The following is a 22,061-nucleotide window of genomic DNA, read 5'->3' as shown; positions in this document are numbered from 1 at the left end:
CGCGTCAGACAGATGAGCTGGATGATGGAAGCTTTCCATGGGGATGGATTGGCGGACAAACTGACCGGGTAGCTCCGATGATTCGGAGCACTGCTACTGCTCACCGTGTATTTGATGCCCTTTCGTGGGGGGCTGGATTTTTGCTGCCTTGCTCACCATCCTGCGTAGAGAGTTCCTTGGGTTGCTATGGAATTGCAATTACACACTTCAGCCCTGCACGCCCCGACACCACGAGGCGGGCTCCCAAGAAGCCATGCACAGTTCCGAAACCTGGTTTGCGGGATGATCGCAGCCACGCGCAGGGGCCTTGTCCCTTATTTGTGATATGCATCTAAAATGGGAAACTGGCCAAGGCTCATTTTGGAGGGTGGGAGAGATGTGTGAGGGTGGCGGTTGCCATGGTATGCGAGGGGGGGCGAGAGATCGCCCGAGTGCCGAGATTGCGGTTTCTGGCAGAAAAAGCATGGCACGGGCGAGAACCCCCTCAGCCAGACCACTGGATAACTGTATCTAGAAAGCTGAGGTCTTGGAAGGCGTTACTCCGGCCACAAGGATGCACTTGCACATATTGGTGCAGACCCGACATGTCGGAGTACAGCCGATCGCGATGTGCGAATAGCTGATGATGAACCTTTTCCTGTTGCAGAGCATCTACTCGTCACAGGATATGCGTCAAATATGCCGGGTAATAGATTGCAAATTGCGGATGAGAACAGGAAAAGGCCAGAAGACCAACTGCTGGCTTGTCTGGCCTTTGCCACAATCAAACCGTTCAGGGACCACGGCTCCCTAGGACCACATGTGCAGAAAAGGAGAGAAGGTACGTCAGCCAGTGTCAAAGCCCTGAACATCATACATCCTAAGGATATACGACTATGGCCTCGTGCTGCTCGTCAACTAAACTTTCGCGTAAGGCGTAGCGATGCCACATAAAGAGACGGTAAAGGTGGGACCTTCAGCTCAACTCTACACTGAGAAAGTTCAAGTAGATTGTTCATGAATACGATGCGAATAGGGGACGCCCAATTGTTGCAGCCGCAGTCTCACTAGCCCCGATCGATCCAGAAGGCGCAGCTCAGGTCCGCCGAGGGTGTGTGAAAGGGGTTACGAGGCTGAGACTAAACCGCAACGCAACACCCTTCCCCCGGCCCCGATTTGGACCCGTAACATTGCAGTTAGAGAATGCGAGCAAGTGCTCGTCATGATTCATCACTTGGAACATGGATTCCCTGCTGACTTTTTCTGTGCATATGGCCATTTTGGAACATGGGCGTTAAGATGGTCAACAGTCACCCGTTATACGACACTGCGAACGCCATGCCCTTTGACAAATACGGGCAGAAAGGGATTGGTGTTCATGTGTACGTACTTGGAGCAGACAAGGCTCGACTGTTTTGTACAAAAATGGGTTAGTGACGTCTCGGTGGGGCTGTCAACCAGTCAAATAACTAGCCACAGGAGACTTAGCATTGCGCTAACAAGCGACAATCAATTGCCCGTGTTGCTCTAACCGTCTTTGGCCATTCTTGACATACTAACAACGTCAGAGGCCCTCATCAATTTCAACATTTGTCTATTTGAACATTGCAATCGAATTTGGATGAAGGACTGTGTTGAACGCTAGCCACTTTGCCGCCCTGAGTAATACAGCTCAGGGCAGATAACAACCAAAGCAGAACTGCGGTAAACTGCGAGTTCTTCGTTGCTATTCGAGCCGTGAGAGGGTTGCTGTCTCCAAGAAGGGCTTATTTCTGGGGTAATGTGATAACAATAGGGACTTCACTGCACCGGGACCTATTGTGTGATGACGACAATCTTGTGATGGTGCATAATCACAGCTCCTGGAAAATGCGCCCCAGTTTCGCGAAGTGCATACCAGGGAGGAAGGGGAAGCTATTGTCTGATCAGCAAGCCATTCCTCTGGTGGTCCTTCAGCCCAACCCTCGGGCTGGAGGCCGCTTTCTCGAGCTCTGGATCACAGGCAATGCTCGTTACCACACTTCCTCTTGCGCCATTGTCTTCGACCCCATTGCTGCGCACCCCAGGGACAGCCTCTTTGGCCTTTTGGCTAGCATAAGCAAGAGCCCGGACGAACGAGCCACGCGCTGGGCAGGGTCGGGGACAGAAGTTGTCAATGACGCTGAGGGGATTATGTCTGACAGCTCTAAAAGCGAGATGGGGGTTCATCCTGCAAAGGTGGGCCCAGCAGCCCAGGTGGGCTGGTGGAACCTGTTGGTCGCCCAGCCAAATGGACCCAGACGGGTTACCGCTTCTGCTTGAGGCGCTGCCCAGATCCCCCGGTTGAGTATTGGACGCCAAGGGGCAAGGCATAGCACCCTGGTCCTTGCAAGCCAGCTTGCCCCTGGTCTATGGCCACCCCTGTCCTTCATCTGCCGTCTCCCCTGCTCCTTTGAATGCTTGCGGACACTGGTGCTGACTACGTAGTACCACCACCACATGAATGGGAACGACCATCGTGGCACAAAGCAGTTTCACTGCCACTTGACCTGAATGGCCCATAATGCCATCCCGTCACCGGCATCAACCTTCGTATCCCACGCGGCAAATGGATCAAGCCCACTCTGGACTGACGGCACTAGATGATCCTCTAACCTCGAGCAAGCCAGCTCCTATCTCGACCCTGAGTCGTCCGGGGCCACATTGGAAAAGCAACGAAATGATAAATCAGCCCACTCCATCCATGACTCTGGCTTGCTGCCTTCTTCATATTACGGTCCCTGCTTATTCCCGCTTGGATATAGAAGAGGGCTATAGTCGTTATTCGCATCGTGCGCCTCTGCCCTTCTTTAGTATCATCTGTCACAAACATCTGGCACTCGCAGTGTCTCCCTGCCCCCCGCTCTTTCAAATCCACACTCTTTCCTTGAGCCCGATCCTTAGTATACCAGACTGCTACACAATTGTCCGGGGACACTGTCGAGACTATTCCTTTGAGCCTGTTCTTTTGGCGTGGATACATTTACCAAACAAGCCACAATGGTCGCTGAATCTGGGTTGGTATCTTGCATTCCCGGGCTGAGACATGTCGGTTGACATATGTGCAAGGGCGACGATAACAATGCCACCTTTATCTGCTTCTGCCTCGACTACTCCTGCCACCAACGACCCCTCAACTTCTTCGTCTTCCATGAAGACGACACCCAGCGCTTCCAAAACAGAGCCCAAGCCCATCAAACTCAGGGCTGCTTGCAACCACTGCTTCTCGGCGAAGGTAATATTGCGCCCATCCTTTTCATCCGAACCTTCTCCACTGACTTCGGCGGAAACAGGTTCGGTGTGATGGGAACAAAGAGGGCTGTCGCAGATGCTCTGAAAAAAGACTGTCTTGCGTCTACAGCGAATCCAGAGTCGGGAAAGTGGTAGGCAAACGACGAAAGCGGCCTATTGACGACTCCATCGGCACCATCAATTCCCAGTCGTGGATTGTCCATAATTCGCTCCCTATACAGTCCATCCCCTCGCCTGCTACCACCCACGGTTCAGACGAACCGGGCCGGAGACACGGCAACCCCCCTACCTGGTCCTCCTTCATCGTCAATAGCGACCCAGGGTTTTTAACTTTCGACGAGGCAACCGAGTCACTGGGCGCTTTGGAGATGTCAGATAACCGGAGTTACTCGATGGCTAGCGACATCAGCTTCTTCAACAACAGCGGGCTACCCACACCGGGACTCAGTCCTCCTCAATTTACGCGATACCTGTCGCCGGCCCAGCTTGAAACTCGACCCCTCTCGAGACACTCCTCGTGTCCAGTTGATCCATCCAAGCTACAACCACCAACCTATACCGTGCCACTTTCCCGCAACATTGAGCCCGGGCTGGAGGATGAGGAGACTGTGTGCATCAAATTGCTCGCTCACCTCAAAAGGCATTCGTCCGATGAGTCCCAGCCACGGGAGATGCAAATTGAGCTATTGAAGAAGAGCAACGCGGCCGTGCGGAGGATATTACGCAGCAAATCGGTTCGAGCTGATTACTCATGCCACCTGCTGCTCTCCAACATCATCAACCATCTGGTTCGGCTGTGTGAGCGGCTGTGCCAAGGCAGATTGGATGAATGCGTCCTAGGGAACATGGAGTGTCAGTTCTTGCAGGAACAAGTCCACTTTGAGGGCATGCCTGGCTTTTTCGACACCCCGGTTCCGTCAGCTGTCCCGGCCCCAGAGCAGGACTTGCTGGGGAACCTGGTCAAGGAAGTAATCGTCTTTACTTCCATAGTGGGCGACTTTCTGAAGAGAAAGCCCATCTACGGATTCCAACACCTGGGGCGGCACGAGACCTTTCATGTGGAATTAGAGCAGAGGCTGAAGAAGGCAACCGTCTTGCTCCAGTCCTGATGATGTATTGACCTATAATTTCCGTCATGATGGGATGCCCTGGGATGCCCTTGTATGCGGCGGGGCCTAGACGGAGAAAATGACATGACTTCAAAACTGGGAAAGGATGAAAGGCGTGATGGCCCACACTTGTTGTTTCTTTGTCTTCGTCCTGATTGCGCTAACATGGGGCCCTTTTCGAGCCGTGTCTGTGTGTGCGTCCTTGTGTGCTCTTTTTTCCGCTCTTTGGCAATAGCTAGGCTCATCTCCGAAGGGCGGGCGAAATGCCACAAACTTGCCAAGACACGCACCAGACTCTTCCCCACAGCGTCAGCTTTTGGCGGCAGCAACTGGGGGCTCACCACGCAGAGAGGAGCCTCCCCCAGCCGCAGGCCGAGGAGCTCCCCTGTTTGCAGCAGTGCGGGTAGAGGCCTGTGATGCATGATTGGCGGCCTTTGCGGCCAAAAGGTCGCTGCCATCGCCCAGGAATCTCCAGGAGTCTCCAGGAGCGCCCTACAGTTCCCACCAGGTGCCACTTCCTCTACTCATCATGCCCGTCATCATCCTTCAGACCCATCTTCCGAAGTTGTTGATCTACGGTACATGCTCGTGGGATGCCTTCGTCAGAACTGTGGTGATTCCTCTTCAAACGTCCACTTGGTGATTACCGGGTCAAGGCTGTCAAACTCCTCTTCCTGCCTTGCTTTTGCTCATGCTTCGGCCCTGCGAGCACATCCAGAGGATCGCATTTGGTGCTACTCGTTCGCCTCCAATCCTGCGCTCGGAGGCATGCCCGTCTCTGGCACCAGTTTTGTTCTGTATCACTAATTGTCCGGCGGACTTTTGAGCTCCCCAAGCAGTCTCTATCAAATGTGGGCCGTCACACCGTGTCGACGGACTCTGATCTCCATCACCCGATCCGCGACCGCTGCTGAAGCACGCCGTACAGGATGATGATGATGATGCGCTTCCGACGCTACCGATTGTTCCTGCTAGTGGCTGTTGTCGCAATTGTGTCAGTCTACCAACTGACCCGGGTCAATCACTGGGAGAATCCAGCCCTCGAGGCACTCGTGGGATTGAAGAACGATCACGCTACCAAGAAAATTGTCTCGAGCACAGATTCTTCGGAGGAGCTTCATGACCCTGCGCTTGCGCCAGCTCCAGAAGTGCCCGCTGAGCCCCCAGTACAAGCGGCGCACCCTGCTTTACCACCGGTCGAGTTTCCAGAAAACGTTCCTCTCCCTCGCCCTCTGCCAGAAACCACTTCGTCGCCGTCACCTTCCCCAATTTCACAGCCCACAGCGTCCAAAGAAGAGCTGCTCGCCCAACAGCCGAGTTTGAATGATGAAAGAGTTGATGAACAAGGTCGAGGGCGGCATGGGTCAAAACCTCAGCCATTGGAACCCGGGAGGGCATATTGGATACAACAGGAAGAGCATTTCCCGATACCCTCTCAAAGTCTGATACCGCTGCCGACCGGCGAACCTAAGTCACTGCCCAAAGTGCAATACAGCTTTGGCACAGAGAAGCCCGCGATGAAAACAGATCGACTCCGAAAGCAGACTGTGATCCGTGAAGCGTTCAAGCATGCTTGGTTCGGCTACAAAAATTACTCTCTACCTCATGATGAGCTCAAGCCCATATCCAAAGAAGTGGGGGATCCGTTCAATGGCTGGGGTGCGACTCTGGTGGACTCGCTGGACACCCTTTGGATCATGGGATTGCGTGATGAATTTCACGACGCAGTTGCCGAGGTGGGCAGGATCGATTTCAAGACATCTGCAAGAAAGGACATTCCTCTCTTCGAGACGACAATCCGCTATCTCGGTGGGCTGATTGGAGCTTACGATCTAAGCTCGGGTAAATATCCAGTGCTGCTTGACAAAGCGGTCGAACTTGCAGACATTCTGATGGGTGCCTTCGATACGCCCAACAGAATGCCTGCGGTTTTCTACAACTGGGCCCCCTCGTCCGCTTCCCGCCCACACAGGGCCAGTGAGCACACCGTGCTTGCAGAAATAGGGTCGCTCGCAGTCGAATTCACGAGGCTAGCTCAGATTACCCGCGAGCCCAGGTATTACGATGCGGTCGCACGGGTCACAAATGCTCTAGAGGACTGGCAGATGAAAACGACTTTTCCGGGCCTTTGGCCATTGAAGCTGGACGCATCCGGCTGCAAAAAGCCCCGAGTCGTTTCAAAGTCGACAGCTGACAGCGATGATGAAGAATCGGAGGCCGTCTCTGTACGGCCGAAAGATGGCCGCGAAGAATTGTCCGCGATGGAGGGAACAGGCACGGACAATCGGCGTAACCCCGACGAGAATCCCTTGAATGTGTTGACTAAGCGACAAGAGCTTTCATCACCTCCCTCAAACGAAAAACCGGCGGAGAAGGATGGCGGACTGACTGCAGCTGAACAGAAGGCCAATCCGCTGATCGAGGCAGAATGGGATGAAGAGGATGTTGACGACTCCCTTTGTGGATTACAAGGTCTGAGCACAGAGCCCGATTCCACCACCCACACCTATGGAATCGGCTCGATGGCAGATTCCACATACGAATACTTTCCGAAGGAATATGCTCTCCTTGGCGGGCTGAACGAGCAGTACAAGAGTCTATATCTGGATGCTATGGAGATTGTCCGGGAAGACTTACTGTTCCGGCCTATGACAAAGGAGAACCATGATATCCTGTTTCTGGCAAAACAAAATATCTCGCCCAAGGCAAAGGACCCTGCTAAGCGAAAAGTGACAATCTATGAAGGCACGCACCTGGGATGTTTTGCCGGCGGCATGTTTGGCCTAGGGTCCAAGCTGTTCAACATCCCTTCAGACATGGGTATTGCAGAGAAGCTCACCGACGCATGCGTTTGGGCTTACGCTTCCACACCCGTAGGTGTCATGGCCGAAGAATTCGAACTTGTACCTTGCGATAGTCTCACTTCGTGCAAGTGGAATGAAGCCAAATGGTATGAGGCGCTGGATCCGAGGCTCGAGGAGCGAATGCGGGCGGTCGAGACTTACAATATCAATCAGCAAAGGCTGCGCGAGCAATTATTGGCTGGTATCGACGATGTACCGAACAACGAGGATTCCGTTGTCTCACACATAATTGCGGACCCCAGCATGAAGAAGAGAGACACGCCGACAGATTTCGGAGAGAAAGAACGGACAGAGACAATTTTCTCTGACGAGGAAGGTACACACACAGAAGGACTACCGCCCATGCTATTTACACCCCGGGTGGCGATGTCTCACGAAAAGTATGTCGCAGCCAAAATCCAGGAAGAACGACTGCCTCCAGGGTATACACGGATCAAGGCGCGCGACTACCGACTCCGACCTGAGGCCATCGAGTCGGTGTTCATCATGTACCGACTGACAGGAGACGAGACGTGGAGAGACAAAGGGTGGGCAATGTTTGACGCAGTCGACAAAGCAACAAGGACGGAAATTGCCAACGCAGGCATCAAGGACGTGACGAGCCAATTGATGGAGCAGCAAGATTCTATGGAATCCTTCTGGCTCGCAGAGACGTTGAAGTATTATTACCTCTTGTTCAGCGAACCGGACTTGATCAGCCTGGATGATTACATTTTGTAAGTAATCTGGGCACGGAAGGTTGCTAAGAAAAAGTCCGACTAACTGAATGGACACAGGAATACCGAAGCACACCCCTTCAAACGACCCAGATGATTGTTGGATTCATCTTGGCCCATTTATCGAGAACAAGCACCCCGAACGGGAGACAGCAATTAGGACTTTGGCATAGCCACTGCATTTCTATACGGTGTTTGGAGCAGGGACAAGTTGGATGGACAATCTTGCACTTCTCTGGACGCTTCTCTTACCAGCAGTATAGAGCGAGGGTGAAAGACAAAATATCTGCAATGGCACTCAGCCATTGTTCCTGTGTCGTCGAGATAAAACATTGAAGAAAGCATCTCTGTGCCCTAGTGAACATGTGGGCCTGTGAATAGGAGCTAGGACAAAAGTACTTTATCTCTAGCTAGGCGAGAGGCAGTCCCTCCGTACCTAACATCCTTGCAGGTGCCGTTGTATGTACCTACCTAACAAGTAGGTAGGTGGCACCTAGAGCCTTAGCTATTTCGCACGCCACGAGCACTGATCCGCGGGGCTCCGGGCCGATGCCTAAACTCCTCGTAAGGCTCCGGGCCTACTGCGTCGGTGGCTTGGTAGGCTCTCCGTCGCTCGCCCACCCAGCCCGCCTGCTCCACGTGCATCCGTTGCCCGTTCCAGAGATTGTGACGCTGCCGTGTCATGTGTTCGGGAAGTCCTCGAATCCTACCCCAAACTTGGAATTCAGTTCGCTCCACATCAATCCACACCCATCGCCGTGAATTGTGACAGCTCGCCCTCTGCGCAGACCTGCAGCTCCTTCATCGTCATGTGTTGGCTATAGGACCGTTTGCTTCTGTTGCCCTGGCATCACTGCGCCTTTGATCGCATGAGGAGGAGCAACTTGCTTTGTTTCTGAACCCGTTCCTTCGACCGACCTGCCCTACGAAAGACGATATGAAGCTGGACGTAGCATGGAACACGAGGTTTCTTATAACTTCGAGGACGAGGACCAGTTCTGGACCGGTACGGAACACCTGTATCTGCACCTTGGAACAGGAGCTCTGACTGACTTGACTCTCCAGCTCTCGAAGAGACAGTTTCCCGGGAATGCAACACCCATGATAGCATCGACGATACTCTGCGATCCTACATAGAACTCATCGGGCGCTGTCAGGGTACGTGCTACCCGGACAAAGAAAGAGGCATATACCCAAGCTGACCATACTTGACTCAACTCAGGACGCTTTCTTCTGAGCGACATTGATCTCGGCCGATGCGCCTTCAAGCTCCAAGAGTCGCCGCTGTTTACCACCCACGCGGACTACATCCGCCGACAATTCATTCAATGTCTGATTGAGGTTGGTTGAGCACGAATGGGTTTCATACCAGATGGAGGCTGATACAGGGGCCCGCGCAGGATGACGAGCCAAACGTCGTGTTGGTGTCAACATCATTCCTCATCACCCATGCGCAGTTGAACGAAAGGACATATGAGTTGTTGAACGACGAAGGCGCATTCCCGAGATTGATCCGTCTCATATCGAGTCCGAAGCAACATGGCCACGAAGGAATCCACAGGCTTCTTATGGAACTACTCTACGAGATGTCGCGCATTCAAAAGATTAAAATAGGTGACCTGGGTACGTAGCCGACTTGGAGACACCGGGCTTGGCGACCCTTTGGCAAAGACTGATTCCACCGCTTTGAACACAGCGCATGTCGATGACGACTTTGTCAAGATGTTGTTTGAAATTATAGAACAGGTTTCGGACGATGTCAATGACCCCTATCACTATCCTACCATTCGAGTTTTGGTAAGTCGGTCGCTCCACGTCTCCTGTGATATGCATCTGATCATTCCTCCAGCTTGTACTCAATGAGCAGTTCATGGTTGCCGCTCACGACCCTGCAAATGGTCAAGCTGCGGTCCCTCTTACCAACAAGGTGATCAAGGTCTTATCTGCCCATGGCAGTGAGTATAAGACCTTCGGCGAGAACATTATTTTGCTCTTGAACCGTGAAGGTATAGTCTCTAGCCCGACCTGCGATGGAGCTTGTCCTCTAATTTCAGCAGATGAAACGTCGTTACAGCTTCTGACCCTCAAGTTGCTCTACCTCCTCTTCACAACTCCGCCCACCTACGAATACTTCTACACCAACGACCTGCGCGTCTTGGTTGACATATTGATTCGGAATCTGCTTGATCTGCCTGAAGAGGCATCGTCATTACGCCATACTTATCTTCGGGTTCTATATCCACTTCTTGAACATACTCAACTACAGCAGCCTCCACATTATAAGAGGGACGAAATCCGCAAACTGCTGGTTGTCTTAGGTGGAGGCCATCTCACAGATCAAAATGGCTCCCATGATGGTTTGCAGCATTGGGGCCATTTTGATGCCGTTGATGAGACGACCAAACGGCTCGTCAAGCGGTGTGAAGGAGTCAGTTGGCTCGCTGACCCGGAAACCGAACCTCCAGTACATGCAGAGTCTCCCACTGACGAGGGAGCATCTGATGTGTCGTCGCCAACCTCTCCTTCGAAAGCTCATCCACCAGCCCTTCCGGCACCTCGGAAACTGAAGAAACGAAATTCCTCAAAAGGTTCCACACTGACTATTGGTCAGTATCTCACTCCTCGACTCGAAGGAGCCAGACAGTCCAGCTTGAGTATGATGGAAGTGGCGGCACAAAAAGAGAAACCAGGGGTAATCACTCCAAGCAGAAACCCAGGGTTGAAAAACAATCTTCGAGCTGTCATAATGCAAAAGAAGGAGAAACCCCCGCCACCTCAAGCAAGGAGATCAGGTCTCACACGCATGAAGGCGGAAAGGATGGAAAGCGATACCGAAATCGCGAAGACAGAGGTCCCGAAGGCGGAGCCTGCGCCCAAGATTGAGGCCGAAACTCGTACCCAAACTAACAATCATCACCATCGTCATCCCCCTATTCCCTTCCATCATCATCATCACCATAACCACGGTGCAGCCTCCCCGTCACTAACACTGGAGGAGAAAGATAAGGAAAAGGTTAAGCCGCCCCCTGTTCCCTCCCATCATAAAGGGCACCATTTCGGCAAGAAGCCCCCGCCCGCTCCCAAAGCACGGCGCAGGCGAGGCAGAGAGGGTAGCGGTGATAGCACCAGAGAACCAGGCAAGTTCAGCTCAAATTTGCCGTCCATTATTACAACCACAACATCAGGCGAAAGAATTGTCGAGGCAAGTCCCTTCTCGCCCGTGGACAAATCATTCAGCCCTTCAGAACCGGACTCCGCCTCCACAATCGACAGTCGGATAAAGTTACCGGTCAGCGAGGCGTTAGAACAGGCACAGGCCACCGTCCTCGCAGAGATTGAGGAGACATTGGAGCAAGTTGAGCTCGAAGAGGAGGCCGAGGAAGATGTTGCGGGAGAAGAGGGAGAGCCAGAGTTGCCCACAACGGAAGAAGACCAAAAGAATGAGGCTGGAACTAGCAGCGCAGATCACGCGACCCAAGAGGAGGAAGACGAGGTAGGCAACAAGCAAGACCGGCCAGGGATGTCCCGCGCGCATTCCCAAGAAGAAATCGATCAGCAGTTTCACGATGCCGTTCCCACCCAGCCGCTTTCGCAGTCTCAGACGCTCTCTCCAACACCCTCTCAAATTCTAGTCCAATCTCAAACGTTGTCTCCGTACCCAACTGCTGAAGAGATGGTTACCCCTCCCGAATCGATCACTCCGTCCGTCACCGTGACCATGGCCACTGGCATGACGGGCGCCAACGCAATGCAGCAGAGTCAACCTCAGCAGACGCCCACGATGGTCCTCACCCCACCGGCGCAGGAGCCGTCTCGAGGCGTTCCGGGCCCGCAGTATGAATTGGAAAGAAGCCCGTTCCTTACCGACGAGGAGGTCGAGGAAGAAGATATGGATCAGATGGACGAAGATGAAGGCGAGCGATCATGAGGGGGAGGAGAGAGAGAGAGAGAGTTACAAAGTAGGGAAGGGGCCAGGTGGGTTAAAATGATGCCGCACAACGAGAACGGTGCCCACGATTGAAGTCACGAAGATATGAATGGAACAAGACCATGCATGCGTGTCGAGTACAAGGAGTAGAGTAGAGTAGACAGTGTCGGATGGGGCACTGTCCCGACCTCCTCACGTTGAGGTGAAATACTGTAGATAGACTCTAGTCACCGGGAAAACGAGCGCAATGTCCATGTCCCTTTTTCAAGTTCCTGTTCGAGTTCAAGCTCGAACTGAAGGATGGATGCGTAGACGGAGCATACCTACATACCTACATCCCTACATACACCCTCACGCCCAGCCTCGCCCCCCTCTGAGCACAAAGACTTCCTTCTCCAAGCACTTAGCGAGAGAGGATAGAAAAAAGGGGGGGAGAAGGGAAAAAGGAAAAAGGGACAGGGGCGGAAGAGAGAGAGAAAGCGAAAGGGCAAGAGCACGAACAGCAAGGTGCAAGAAGGAGGAGAGGGCGGAACAATGGTTGTTGATGTAGAGTGTTGGTCAGGAGGGATCGTGGGATTGTCATGGAGTGTGGGCCACAGACGCTACGATACTACGATACTGCGAGCAGGGCATGGTTTGTAGGAGATTGAGAAGAATATCTCGGGAACCAAAGCCAGTTGTGAGAGTTATGTCTTGGATTGATCTCCTCGGCGTTGTGCCGGGTGATTGCTATGGGAGCTATCTAGCGGCCAAGCAAGGAGACATGGCGTGGAGCTCATAAAAACACAATAGCCAAAGCTCTATCCATATCCTGATCCTGTCCTAGAACCGGTCATGCCTGCATGCCTGGATTGATGGCCGAATATAATGCTCGCAAACCACCTTGTTGCCGCCATGCGTATCGCAGAGCAGACCGATAGAGGTGCATTGATATTGCCGGGCAATTCGATAACCAGTTGCCATAAGACGGCTTCGTCACTGCTGCAGATCACGGGGCTGTTGGATATACCACAGCGGCAAGAGCCTCGCACGACTCAACAATCCGACTAACAATACGTTTGGGTTGCAGCGCTGCGCTCGGATGCCAACCTCTTACTTGTAGGTGATTCATGCCATGCCGGTCTGGGAGTGTAGCTGAAGATTGAATATCTGTTCAAACAAGGGGATCGAATGATGTTGGGGTAATCATGTCGCAGTGGAAAAGAAAAGGGGACCGAAAAAAAGCGATTCGGCTGCCTGCTGTATTTTCACATCCAGTTCAATCTCGAACGCCATAACGCCGTCGCCATGCAGGAGTAACAAGATTGCTCTTTGTAATGAAAGTGCAATTGTCCATTGTTGAAATCGTCGATCGTGTTTCCAACCGTTGACAATTACACATGCGGTCTGTTGTACCGTGTGTGTTTTCTCCTTGGATATGCTGAGTTGTCGGTGTAAACGTGCCACTCAGTGCCTCCAACGCCGGGTTTCAGGGTTGAATTGTTCTCTTGATGGATTTGTAAATGCTGTGCAACCGGGTGTAATGTTTACTCTGGAACAAAAGTCTTGTCGTGGTCATGATGAGGTGCAATCCGAATGCAGTTCAATGGCCATAAATGCCAAAGTACTGCTCAACCCCAAAAGCCCCCGGAGCCTTATAAGAAGCATCGTAGGCCTGGAAAAGGAATAGACCGCCTGGATTCGAACTGAATGCACTCTTGAGAGCGCTAATCGCAGTCTGCTGGTTTGCAGGGGACGGGACAGCTTGGCCGTTAGGCGATCCTTCGTATGGCCAGCCGGACTCTGTGACGATGACTTGTTTGCCGTTTGCCTTCTGAGAGATCGGGCCGATCACAGTTTCAACGAAGGTGCCTGCATTACCGGCTGATGTGTTGGGATCGAAGAAAGCGTGAGCGTTGACGGCGCAAAAGTCCGATGCCTGACAGATCTGAGGATTGTTTTGGTGCGCGGTAAAAGTGTCCACAGCGACAATATTCTTGGTGAACCCAGCAGCTTGCAAGATGGGGCGGGCCACGGCGAGCGCAGCGACGACATCAGCTGCTGAACCACCTGAATTAACAACTTCGTTGCCAATGACGACAGTGTCGACAGGACCCCAGTTTCCCTTGATCATGCCAACAAGCGTGCCCAAATCCCCAGCAACGTTGCCGATAGTGTTAAGACCTAGCATGACTTGCAGACCTTGAGAAGCGGCAGCAGCTGTGGCCACACTAAGGTCACAGCCAATGTCGTAGAAGCGGAGTTTGGTGTAGCCTTGACTGGCCAAGAAACCAAATTCGGAATCCATGGTTCCTTGGTCCTTGCAACCGTTGCTGCCAATGAGTTCGTAGCAGATACCATAACCACCACCAGCGGCGTTGGCTCCGGGATTGGCTCCACCTTTGGCACCTCTGTTTGAATTCCCATTGTCCACGGCCGCAGCAATGCTTTTTTCAGCGGAGGGGGCATCAGAAGTGGGTGATGGTTGAACGACACTGACGACCGGTGGAGGAGAAGAGTCAGAGACCTGGGAAGAAGAAGAAGCAGCCGAGACCACTGGCGCAGGCTCGGGAGTGGAGACTGGCGCAGCAGCAGATGATTCAGACGCTGACTCGACTTGGGAAGGGGGAGCTGGAGCCGGGCTTGGAGCGTATGCAGTTGGCACAACCGCAGGAGTTGCAGCTGGGTGCGATGCGACAATGGTAGGAGTTGGGTGATTACGGTATTCGGTGGACAGGACGTTGTTGTACTGATCGACCCAGACAACTGCATTGTTGGCAGTGACAGTGACGACGTCAGTGACCGTCGCGAGGTCAGTCTCTACATGGTGACGCGCAGGATGCTGATGCCGACGATTGCCTCCTAGCGCAGGTAAGCTTCCACCTGTAGCACGCTGGAGACTTTGGAGACTTACCATGCGGAACAGCCAGCACGACTGGGGCGCACAAGGCTGCCAGACTTAAGACTGTTGCCCTCATTGTGGATGATATGACGGGAAAAGTGGTTGGAGCAGTGAAAGGAGTGTCAGGACCTATACTGTCGAAACACAATTGTAGTGAGCAATCTGGGTCACCGACCGGCGGTCTGAGAGAAGGGAAAGTCGACCAGTGCAGGACGGGCTGTGTCGGGGTCGTCAGGGCGTATAATAGTCTCGTATAGAGGAAGAGGGAGATTGCCAGTCAGTGCCCACTTGGTCCATGCACCGTCATCGACGGCTTAAGTAGCCAGCCTTTGTTGGCATAGGCGACCAACAGACAAAGCACAGACAACAAAGACGAAGTTCTGGGCAGTATCTAGGGGGCCGCTTCTGGAGAGACCAAGAATGCACAAAGGCTCCAGGAGCGACCCGAGACGCGAGAGACGCGCCGGAAGCGTGGTGTTGATCTCACAGTAGCTGCGAACGGCACAGCACAACTCAGGGGGCAACGACGGGGCATAGAAATCAGGGCGGCCATGAGAAACAAGGTACCAGAGGAACTCACCGATCTAGTCAAAAAGGAGTGTCTTGATGGAATCGTCAGGGAGCGTCCAGGTGGCGAAAGAATGAGATTGATGTCGTTGTTTGGGTGTTGCAGAATCCAGGAATGTCGGTAGGAATCCGGGGCCTGAGCGGCAGATTTATATCTGACGCCAGTGTCAATTCACCCTCTCTTCACCTTGGCGAAACCGCCCATAGTGTCACTCGGACTGATCAGCTGCTGCAAGGCGAACCGGGTAAATATGGTTATACATGGGCAACAACATGGTGAGCTGCCTTGCCCATGTGCCGTGCAGTGAAGCCTCTTCGCGTCACCCTGATCGCTTCCAGACCCAAGTCTGGTCACTTTTCAATCTCCACCGTCCGTTGAGCTGCTCGTTTCGAGGGGCCAGGACCATACCAGGTCGTCAATGTCATTCAAGGCAGCCCCTTCTTCGGATCGTCACATTGATGCCCTGTAACTTGTCAGAAGGGCAGGTACCTTTGTCCGGGGATCTTGTTGCTTTCGCCTCGCCGTTGGGTTCACCGTCATCACCAACACCATCTCACCAAGACATATCACAGTCGATCTCTAAGCCTCTTGATCAATCGAGGCCAGAAGATCCATCATTGGGTGTGACGGCGTGGGAATTGCATTTTGCATTCCGCCAGAATGCCACCACTGCGCTTGAATCTTGACAAGCCCCGCAGTGACGGCTGCAGATGGCATTTCGCCCATGACCACGTGGTGACATGCAAGACCGAAGTCAATGAAGCCCTTGGGACGGGAGACAATGAGCAAAGAGACGTTTGACGTTGCTTCAGGCAGTTGCTTGGTGGTGTCAATCTTGGCTGGACTGGGTTTAGCCTGGCCAATATTCAGCCTTGTTCAGCCTTGCCGGCCTTATGTCACCGTCAAGAGATACACATAATTACATACTCCGAACCTTCATACGTGTGATCTATACGGTATCATCAGTCATGACCCTGAATCGCATTAGAGCCCCAGGTCATTGTCTTCGTACCCTAGGACTTTCCATGGACGTCGTTCCGGCTATGCAAAATCTTGTCCCCATACAAAGTCCCCCAGAAATGAGTTTCGCCCCGGTCATCAACCCCCCCGTTCGCCATAGTCTCTGGCCCATTTCTCAAACTCCTCCAGCCCTTTCTTGCTCACACTTGGTCGAATGCTATCCAGACTGGCTTCAAAATCCATCATCTGGATCGGTCGAATCTGTTCTTTGGGAGTGTACAGCAGAGCCTCGCCGAGATGTCTCAAAGGACCCATGGCCGCGTCTTTGGCGAGCGCTGTAATATCGGATCCCGAGTAGCCTGGTTTGAGCAGTAAGTATCACGTAGCAAGAGTAAGGGATGGTGTGATCTCGCAAACTCACCCCCTGTCAGTTCTACCAAGCGAGCGATGTCCTCCGGGCTTAAATCATGCTTTTGATGCCCTAACAGCGTCCGAATCTGTGTGTCTCTGGTTTCTGCCTCTGGTAAAGGGATGTACTGTCGCCTCACAAATCTTCGCCGTGCCGCATCGTCAATGTCCCACGGGCAATTTGTCGCGGCAAGCACTAGTACTCGACTAGCATCCCCAACAGTCGTATCTTTGCCAGCTGCTGCTCTCTGCAGGTCGGACCACTGGATGAGAAATTCTGTCTTGCTCCGCCTGGATGCTTCATGCTCGCTTGACCCGCTTCTGGCACTCAGGAGAGAATCGATCTCGTCGACGAAAATGATGCTCGGTGCCAGAGCCTTCGCCAACGCAAATAAGGCTCGGACGAGCTTCTCTGATTCGCCATGCCACTTGCTCGTCAGACTGCTAGCACTGATGGCAAAAAAGGTACTCTTGCTTTCCGTTGCGACGGCCCTTGCAAGCATGGTCTTGCCCGTCCCTGGTGGCCCAAACAGGAGCATCCCTCGAGCAGGCTCCCGCAGCCCCATGAAAAGATCCGGTCTCAGGAATGGGTATACCACTGCTTCCTTCAACGCCTTTTTGGCAGCAGAAAGCCCGGCAACGTCGTCCCAGTGAACTTCATCCCCTTTGACAACGATTTCATTGAGAATCTGCTTGGCGGCATTTTCATCCACTCCTTTCGGTAGATTTTTCAGAATATTCTCCATCCTCTTCTCCTCGGCTGACAAACCATCCTCTTCTGGCGACTCACCATCCGTGGATGGTGGGGTGATTGTGTTGGCACTCGCGGTCCTGCCGGCACGACCTCGTCTCGGCCTGTCAAGATTTCGTTTGGGTGCCTCGTCTTCACTGTCGGAATGTCCATCTCGTTTCTGGGGGGAGCGCCCTCTTGTCTCAAGCGCTGTATCCGCTGTGCCCACCGGTTTCCGCGATATCCCCGGCATACCACCACCGGATCCAACTTTTGGGTAAGCCCTCTCTAAGATATTCCTTGCGAGAGGTTGAGGAACGTTATGTGCGCGTGCAGGGTATTCTCTTCGATAGGTAATATCTGGCGCTTTTGGTAAATGGATTGGAGATCTGGTTCTGGCTTTGGCACCCGGTTGACCAGCCGGTGGCGCATGCTGCGGTGGCGGAGGCGGCGACTTTTCAGGTTCTGAGTCAAGGTCGATAAGGCTAGGTGCAGAATCCGGAGTCAATTTGAGACTTTCCATGGACTTGTTCAATGACGACGGCGGCGGTGCAGAAGCCGCATTTGGAATCTCACGCGTGGTATGTTGTGACAGGTAATCAGGGACACTTAACAGAGACGATGCATTGGACTTCCGATGCTCTTCGTATCTGGCCGTCGCCTCCTGGTCGATACTCCGTCTTGCAGCCGTCGCGCTCAATCTGGCTTCGATCGTGGAGTCTGAATCTGGTCGCTGGTTGGGCTGAGAGTTCTTCCGAGGCTGGGATTCCCATGCCAGACCCGCTGCTTTCATGGTCTCGGTTCTTCTGTCACGATTTGAAGTCGATCGATACTTCATGAAGCCCCTCTTCTCCGGGCGCAGTGTCGTCCGCATCGTCTTTCTGCCGTGATCAGGACTGGGACTTCTGGAAGCCTTCATGCTCGGGACCGATAAGGCGGGAGGAGGACCTAAAGGTGACGATCGAATCCGTGATATCGGAGAGGTGTTGTCATGTGCTACAGTCTCGCTGCTCCTGGTGACGCCCAGCGGCGGTCGTGGAGGTAACGCAGGTGTGGCATTGGGCAGCTCAGACATTTGCATTGGCGGTATCGTCTCTCCTCCGAGCCACGAGCCAGGCTGTTCAGCGGTTGGGGGCGTCGTTATCGAGGGGTTCCCTCTACTCTTCCCGAGACGCTTCCTTCCGCTGCTGCCACTGCCGCTTGTACTTCCACTGCCATTGCCAACTCCGCCTCCGTTCTTTTGTTCTGCCTTCTCTTCCTTGCGGGATTCTATTCCCAGCTCTTCGCGACTTCTCTTCAGAGTCTCGAGGAGATCGACTCGTTCCTTGCATTGTACCTCCAGTTCCCTCAAGGAGTCGTACAGAGCCCGCTCAGTTTCGGATCGGGGCGAGTAACTGGATGAGAGTTTGTATGCCTTATAATGATTGATTTGATCGAGTGCTGCCTTCCATGACCGGAGAGCCTCGGTCTCATTGCCCTGTGGAATGCCGCTGAGTTAGTGCAAAGATCGAGGCGTCGGGCACTTGCGTTTTCATTACCTGGCCTTCAAAGAATACCGCCGTAGAACATTGAAGATAGGCCTCATCGTAAGTCTTTTGCATTGACGAGGAAGGCTTGCTCCGCAACATTTTGGACGGTCTGCGAGGACGCGGACATGCTCAAACCAGACGGACAAAGAGAAGGAGGTTGTGGCAAAATATCTGCTGAGTTACTTGGGCGACTTCAGTCCACGAAGGCTGAGCCTCGAATGGGTTTGTCGAGAGTGGGCGAGAAGGCAGTTTCGCAAGGACAACCGCGAACTAGTCACTGGAGACAAGTCCGCTGCCCGTTGCCCGCTGTACACAGCCTGCCCGCCATACGTCACCTGAACAGTGGCCCTGCAGCCCGTCACACGAGTCCTCATCAAACATGTCTGCCGTTTTCGCCTGATCCGAAGGCTGCTGGATGGGCCTTTGCAACACTTTAGATATCCAACTAGAATTACACAGATCCTACATTCGTGATGGCAATTTCAGTCAGGGAAAATAACGCACGTGGACTCCGTACAGGAGAAGGGACTTCCGTAAGGTAAGCACAGCCACGAGCAACAACAGTGCTCACAGAGCATCTTCAATTTTCATTGCTGATTAGCCTGGTCTATCAGATGATGAAAAGAGACCGACAAACAGCTGGTCGAAACGCTCAACCCGTCCCACTTTTGGTGTTATGCCATAGATGTACAGTATTATCCCAAAATCCCTTTGTCCCCGGGCATCGCCAGCTGACAAAGGGCAGGTATCAGCGCCCTGCTTCCATTGCTGTAACGCCTGTTCTTTTTGCATATATGCATGAGCCCCTACTGCCATTGCAAAGGCTCAGCAAGCCCTGCTCCATAGAACGGAAATCGTCGTGATCGTGCTCGAACAGCAAACCCCAGTACGAGCGTACCGCGGCCGACTACCTCCCAAACGCGCCTCCAGTGGGTATCTTGTTTGCGCAAGAACGTGATGTAAATACTATTGACGCGCACTTCGCAGGAGATGTCAGATCCTGCTAGATTCCTCATTGCTTGTGAGACACGGAAACGCTGAAGCAATGTTGGTCGATCGGCGACGCTAGGTCGATCATAATTTATTGGTATGGGATGTCTGTTCTTCCCGAAGCGTCCTCTTGAAGTAGGCCTTTGCCATTTCGTATGATGACCTATAGATAATGTTAGATTTTTGTGGTCGGGAAAACGGAGTCAACAAGCCACAGGGGGGATCAGGGCTTTACCAGCAAATGGCGGTGCTTGGCATAGTGGTAATGATTCTCGGCCGCCACCCTCTCATAAATCCCCTCCAGCCGAATTCTTTCTTGATGATGGAGGCCGCATGGAACAATCCTCGTACATTGCGTATCTCGGCTTGTTGACTCAGTCCCCTCGTCTGGAGCAACGTCTTGATCACATCCAGCGGGGTGGTGATGCCGGCCGCAAAGGCTCCGGCCAAGCCACCAGCCACGCAATGTGTAATCGGATCATACTCTTTCCGAGGGTTCATGATTTTGGAGAGAGATTCGTAGGCCATGAATTGCGTAGCCGTGAAGGGAACCGTCATACATAATGTCGTGGGGTAAGATACGTAGAATGCGGAAATACCCTCGGCGCGCCAGACTGAGCGGGCGCAGTGCGATATCGACCGGTAGGTCGACCCGTGAACCTGCATCCGTTGTTTAATGACTGCGACAGACGGTCAGAATCATGGTCAAGTAATTTTGCGGAAAGCATAGGGAGATCCGTACCATCAAAGGGGTTCATCAGAGCATCACTCGCAATGGTTGCGCATGCTCCGCTCGCAGCTGTAAATTTCCGTTAGCACCTCGCCCAACCCCAACGAACACCGCAGCTCCAGAGCTCAACTTACCGGCAGCGAGAGGATGATGTTTGCCATCTTCTTTGTTCCCACCCGCAAACTCTTTCACCACTTCGTATGTGCCAAAATATACGGCATGGGCAGGGCCTGTTATCAACAGTTAGAATCGCAGGCAGTTGTGAATTTCCGTGTCCTCTGGTTTTGGCCACGCACCTGCTCCAACAATGACACTGGTCACTCCTCTCCATAGCGTCCGCAGCCCTTCTATCCGATATATTGTAGATACTGCGTGTGAAAGCCCCGTATACAGGCCGCCGGCTGAAGGATTTATGATTTGCATCCGTGTCTGATGTCAATGCCGCATTAGCAATGTACTCCCCGCCGATGCCGGCAGATGGGACGACTGTGTACCTTCATCAAGTCCACCGGATACATGACCGTATGTTCCTTGGCCGAATGTCAGTCTTTCATCCCTATCTCTTGATTTCCTTCGGCGTACCGCGATGCCTGCGAACGCGCCGGCCAACATATTGTGTCCAAGACCATAGTTTGGTGGTAGAGCTTCATACCTGCGAGAACGTCAATGCTGATTCTGACCGCTCATTACGGAGGGCACCACTCACTCGTATTCTTCACCAGGTACTGCATCCGGGCTGCTCGACACCGTCATATTCTCCGCGGGCAATGCCGCTGGGAATTTGGCTGACGCCGCCACGGTTGCGGATGGTGATTTTGTCCTTGCTGTCTGCAATCGTTCCACCGAGAGTGAGGAGGGTGCTCAGAAGAGCCAAAGAGAGGGAACGACAAAGTCCTTGGAGACCTGGAGAAAGGTTCTTGGGAATGGGATATGCCGGAGTGAAATGCGCAGGCAGAAAAAGCGATCCGCAGCAATATCAAGTCAGAGCCAGGGCGAAATAATGGCCCGGGCGAGGCACTGAGATCGCTCCAAAGATTTTGGGTCGACCTGACGGCTGTTGCTTAGAATTTTGAGCCAGGGTCTCTTAAGCTCGGGCTGGCTGGGGTTAGCTAAGATGGCTGGTTGGTCGACGGGCCCTGCGGCTTGACATAGTTCCCATTTTGTGCCCATCCATGACGCCCCCGGTGACTCTAGAATCCTTCTTTCGAGGCACACAGTTGGGTCATGATGCCTAGCATGAGGTACCTACCTCGCTACCTATGCCTGCCCTTTGCCGGGCCACCTCCGCGCTCTCTCCGTAAAGCGTCGTATGAAGCTGCAGACGGCGACTCCATGGCTTGTCTTCCGACCTCGCTCCAAGCTCGCTGTCAAACTCCTCTTCTGGCATCGTCTCACTCGC

General features: G+C 53.2%; 6 protein-coding genes across 6 annotated transcripts; 3 read left to right on the top strand and 3 right to left on the bottom strand.

Annotated features, from left to right (window-relative positions):
• The first annotated feature begins 2,738 nt into the window (after positions 1-2,738).
• On the top strand, positions 2,739-4,458 carry PV07_07662 (uncharacterized protein). Its single transcript, XM_016394766.1, has 3 exons — positions 2,739-3,014; positions 3,067-3,232; positions 3,291-4,458. The coding sequence occupies exons 1-3, from the start codon at positions 2,998-3,000 to the stop codon at positions 4,356-4,358; spliced, it is 1,251 nt and encodes a 416-aa protein (XP_016248185.1). The 5' UTR covers positions 2,739-2,997; the 3' UTR covers positions 4,359-4,458.
• A 401-nt stretch (positions 4,459-4,859) lies between these two features.
• PV07_07661 (uncharacterized protein) lies at positions 4,860-8,437 on the top strand. The gene is made up of 2 exons (XM_016394765.1): positions 4,860-7,938; positions 7,999-8,437. Exons 1-2 carry the CDS (start codon positions 5,288-5,290, stop codon positions 8,033-8,035), a joined length of 2,688 nt encoding a protein of 895 aa, XP_016248184.1. The 5' UTR covers positions 4,860-5,287; the 3' UTR covers positions 8,036-8,437.
• A 199-nt stretch (positions 8,438-8,636) lies between these two features.
• Positions 8,637-12,138, top strand: PV07_07660 (uncharacterized protein). The gene is made up of 7 exons (XM_016394764.1): positions 8,637-8,944; positions 9,004-9,096; positions 9,161-9,279; positions 9,339-9,561; positions 9,635-9,735; positions 9,788-9,944; positions 9,996-12,138. Exons 1-7 carry the CDS (start codon positions 8,893-8,895, stop codon positions 11,864-11,866), a joined length of 2,616 nt encoding a protein of 871 aa, XP_016248183.1. The 5' UTR covers positions 8,637-8,892; the 3' UTR covers positions 11,867-12,138.
• Positions 12,139-12,558: 420 nt separating this feature from the next.
• PV07_07659 (uncharacterized protein) lies at positions 12,559-16,115 on the bottom strand. Its single transcript, XM_016394763.1, has 3 exons — positions 15,328-16,115; positions 14,760-14,876; positions 12,559-14,707 (listed from the first exon to the last, which is right to left on the bottom strand). The coding sequence occupies exons 2-3, from the start codon at positions 14,821-14,823 to the stop codon at positions 13,449-13,451; spliced, it is 1,323 nt and encodes a 440-aa protein (XP_016248182.1). The 5' UTR covers positions 14,824-14,876; positions 15,328-16,115; the 3' UTR covers positions 12,559-13,448.
• Positions 16,116-16,124: 9 nt separating this feature from the next.
• On the bottom strand, positions 16,125-19,191 carry PV07_07658 (uncharacterized protein). The gene is made up of 3 exons (XM_016394762.1): positions 18,952-19,191; positions 16,697-18,890; positions 16,125-16,634 (listed from the first exon to the last, which is right to left on the bottom strand). The coding sequence occupies exons 1-3, from the start codon at positions 19,039-19,041 to the stop codon at positions 16,414-16,416; spliced, it is 2,505 nt and encodes an 834-aa protein (XP_016248181.1). The 5' UTR covers positions 19,042-19,191; the 3' UTR covers positions 16,125-16,413.
• A 205-nt stretch (positions 19,192-19,396) lies between these two features.
• Positions 19,397-21,835, bottom strand: PV07_07657 (uncharacterized protein). Its single transcript, XM_016394761.1, has 8 exons — positions 21,369-21,835; positions 21,245-21,314; positions 21,157-21,192; positions 20,959-21,091; positions 20,797-20,892; positions 20,675-20,731; positions 20,168-20,612; positions 19,397-20,095 (listed from the first exon to the last, which is right to left on the bottom strand). Exons 1-8 carry the CDS (start codon positions 21,413-21,415, stop codon positions 20,017-20,019), a joined length of 963 nt encoding a protein of 320 aa, XP_016248180.1. The 5' UTR covers positions 21,416-21,835; the 3' UTR covers positions 19,397-20,016.
• Positions 21,836-22,061: the final 226 nt, after the last annotated feature.

Source organism: Cladophialophora immunda, assembly GCF_000835495.1.
Source record: "Cladophialophora immunda strain CBS 83496 unplaced genomic scaffold supercont1.4, whole genome shotgun sequence".
In the NCBI taxonomy this organism is placed as follows: Eukaryota; Fungi; Ascomycota; class Eurotiomycetes; order Chaetothyriales; family Herpotrichiellaceae; genus Cladophialophora; species Cladophialophora immunda.
The sequence above is the reverse complement of the archived record's forward strand: the minus strand, read 5'-3'. Positions and strand labels throughout refer to the sequence as shown.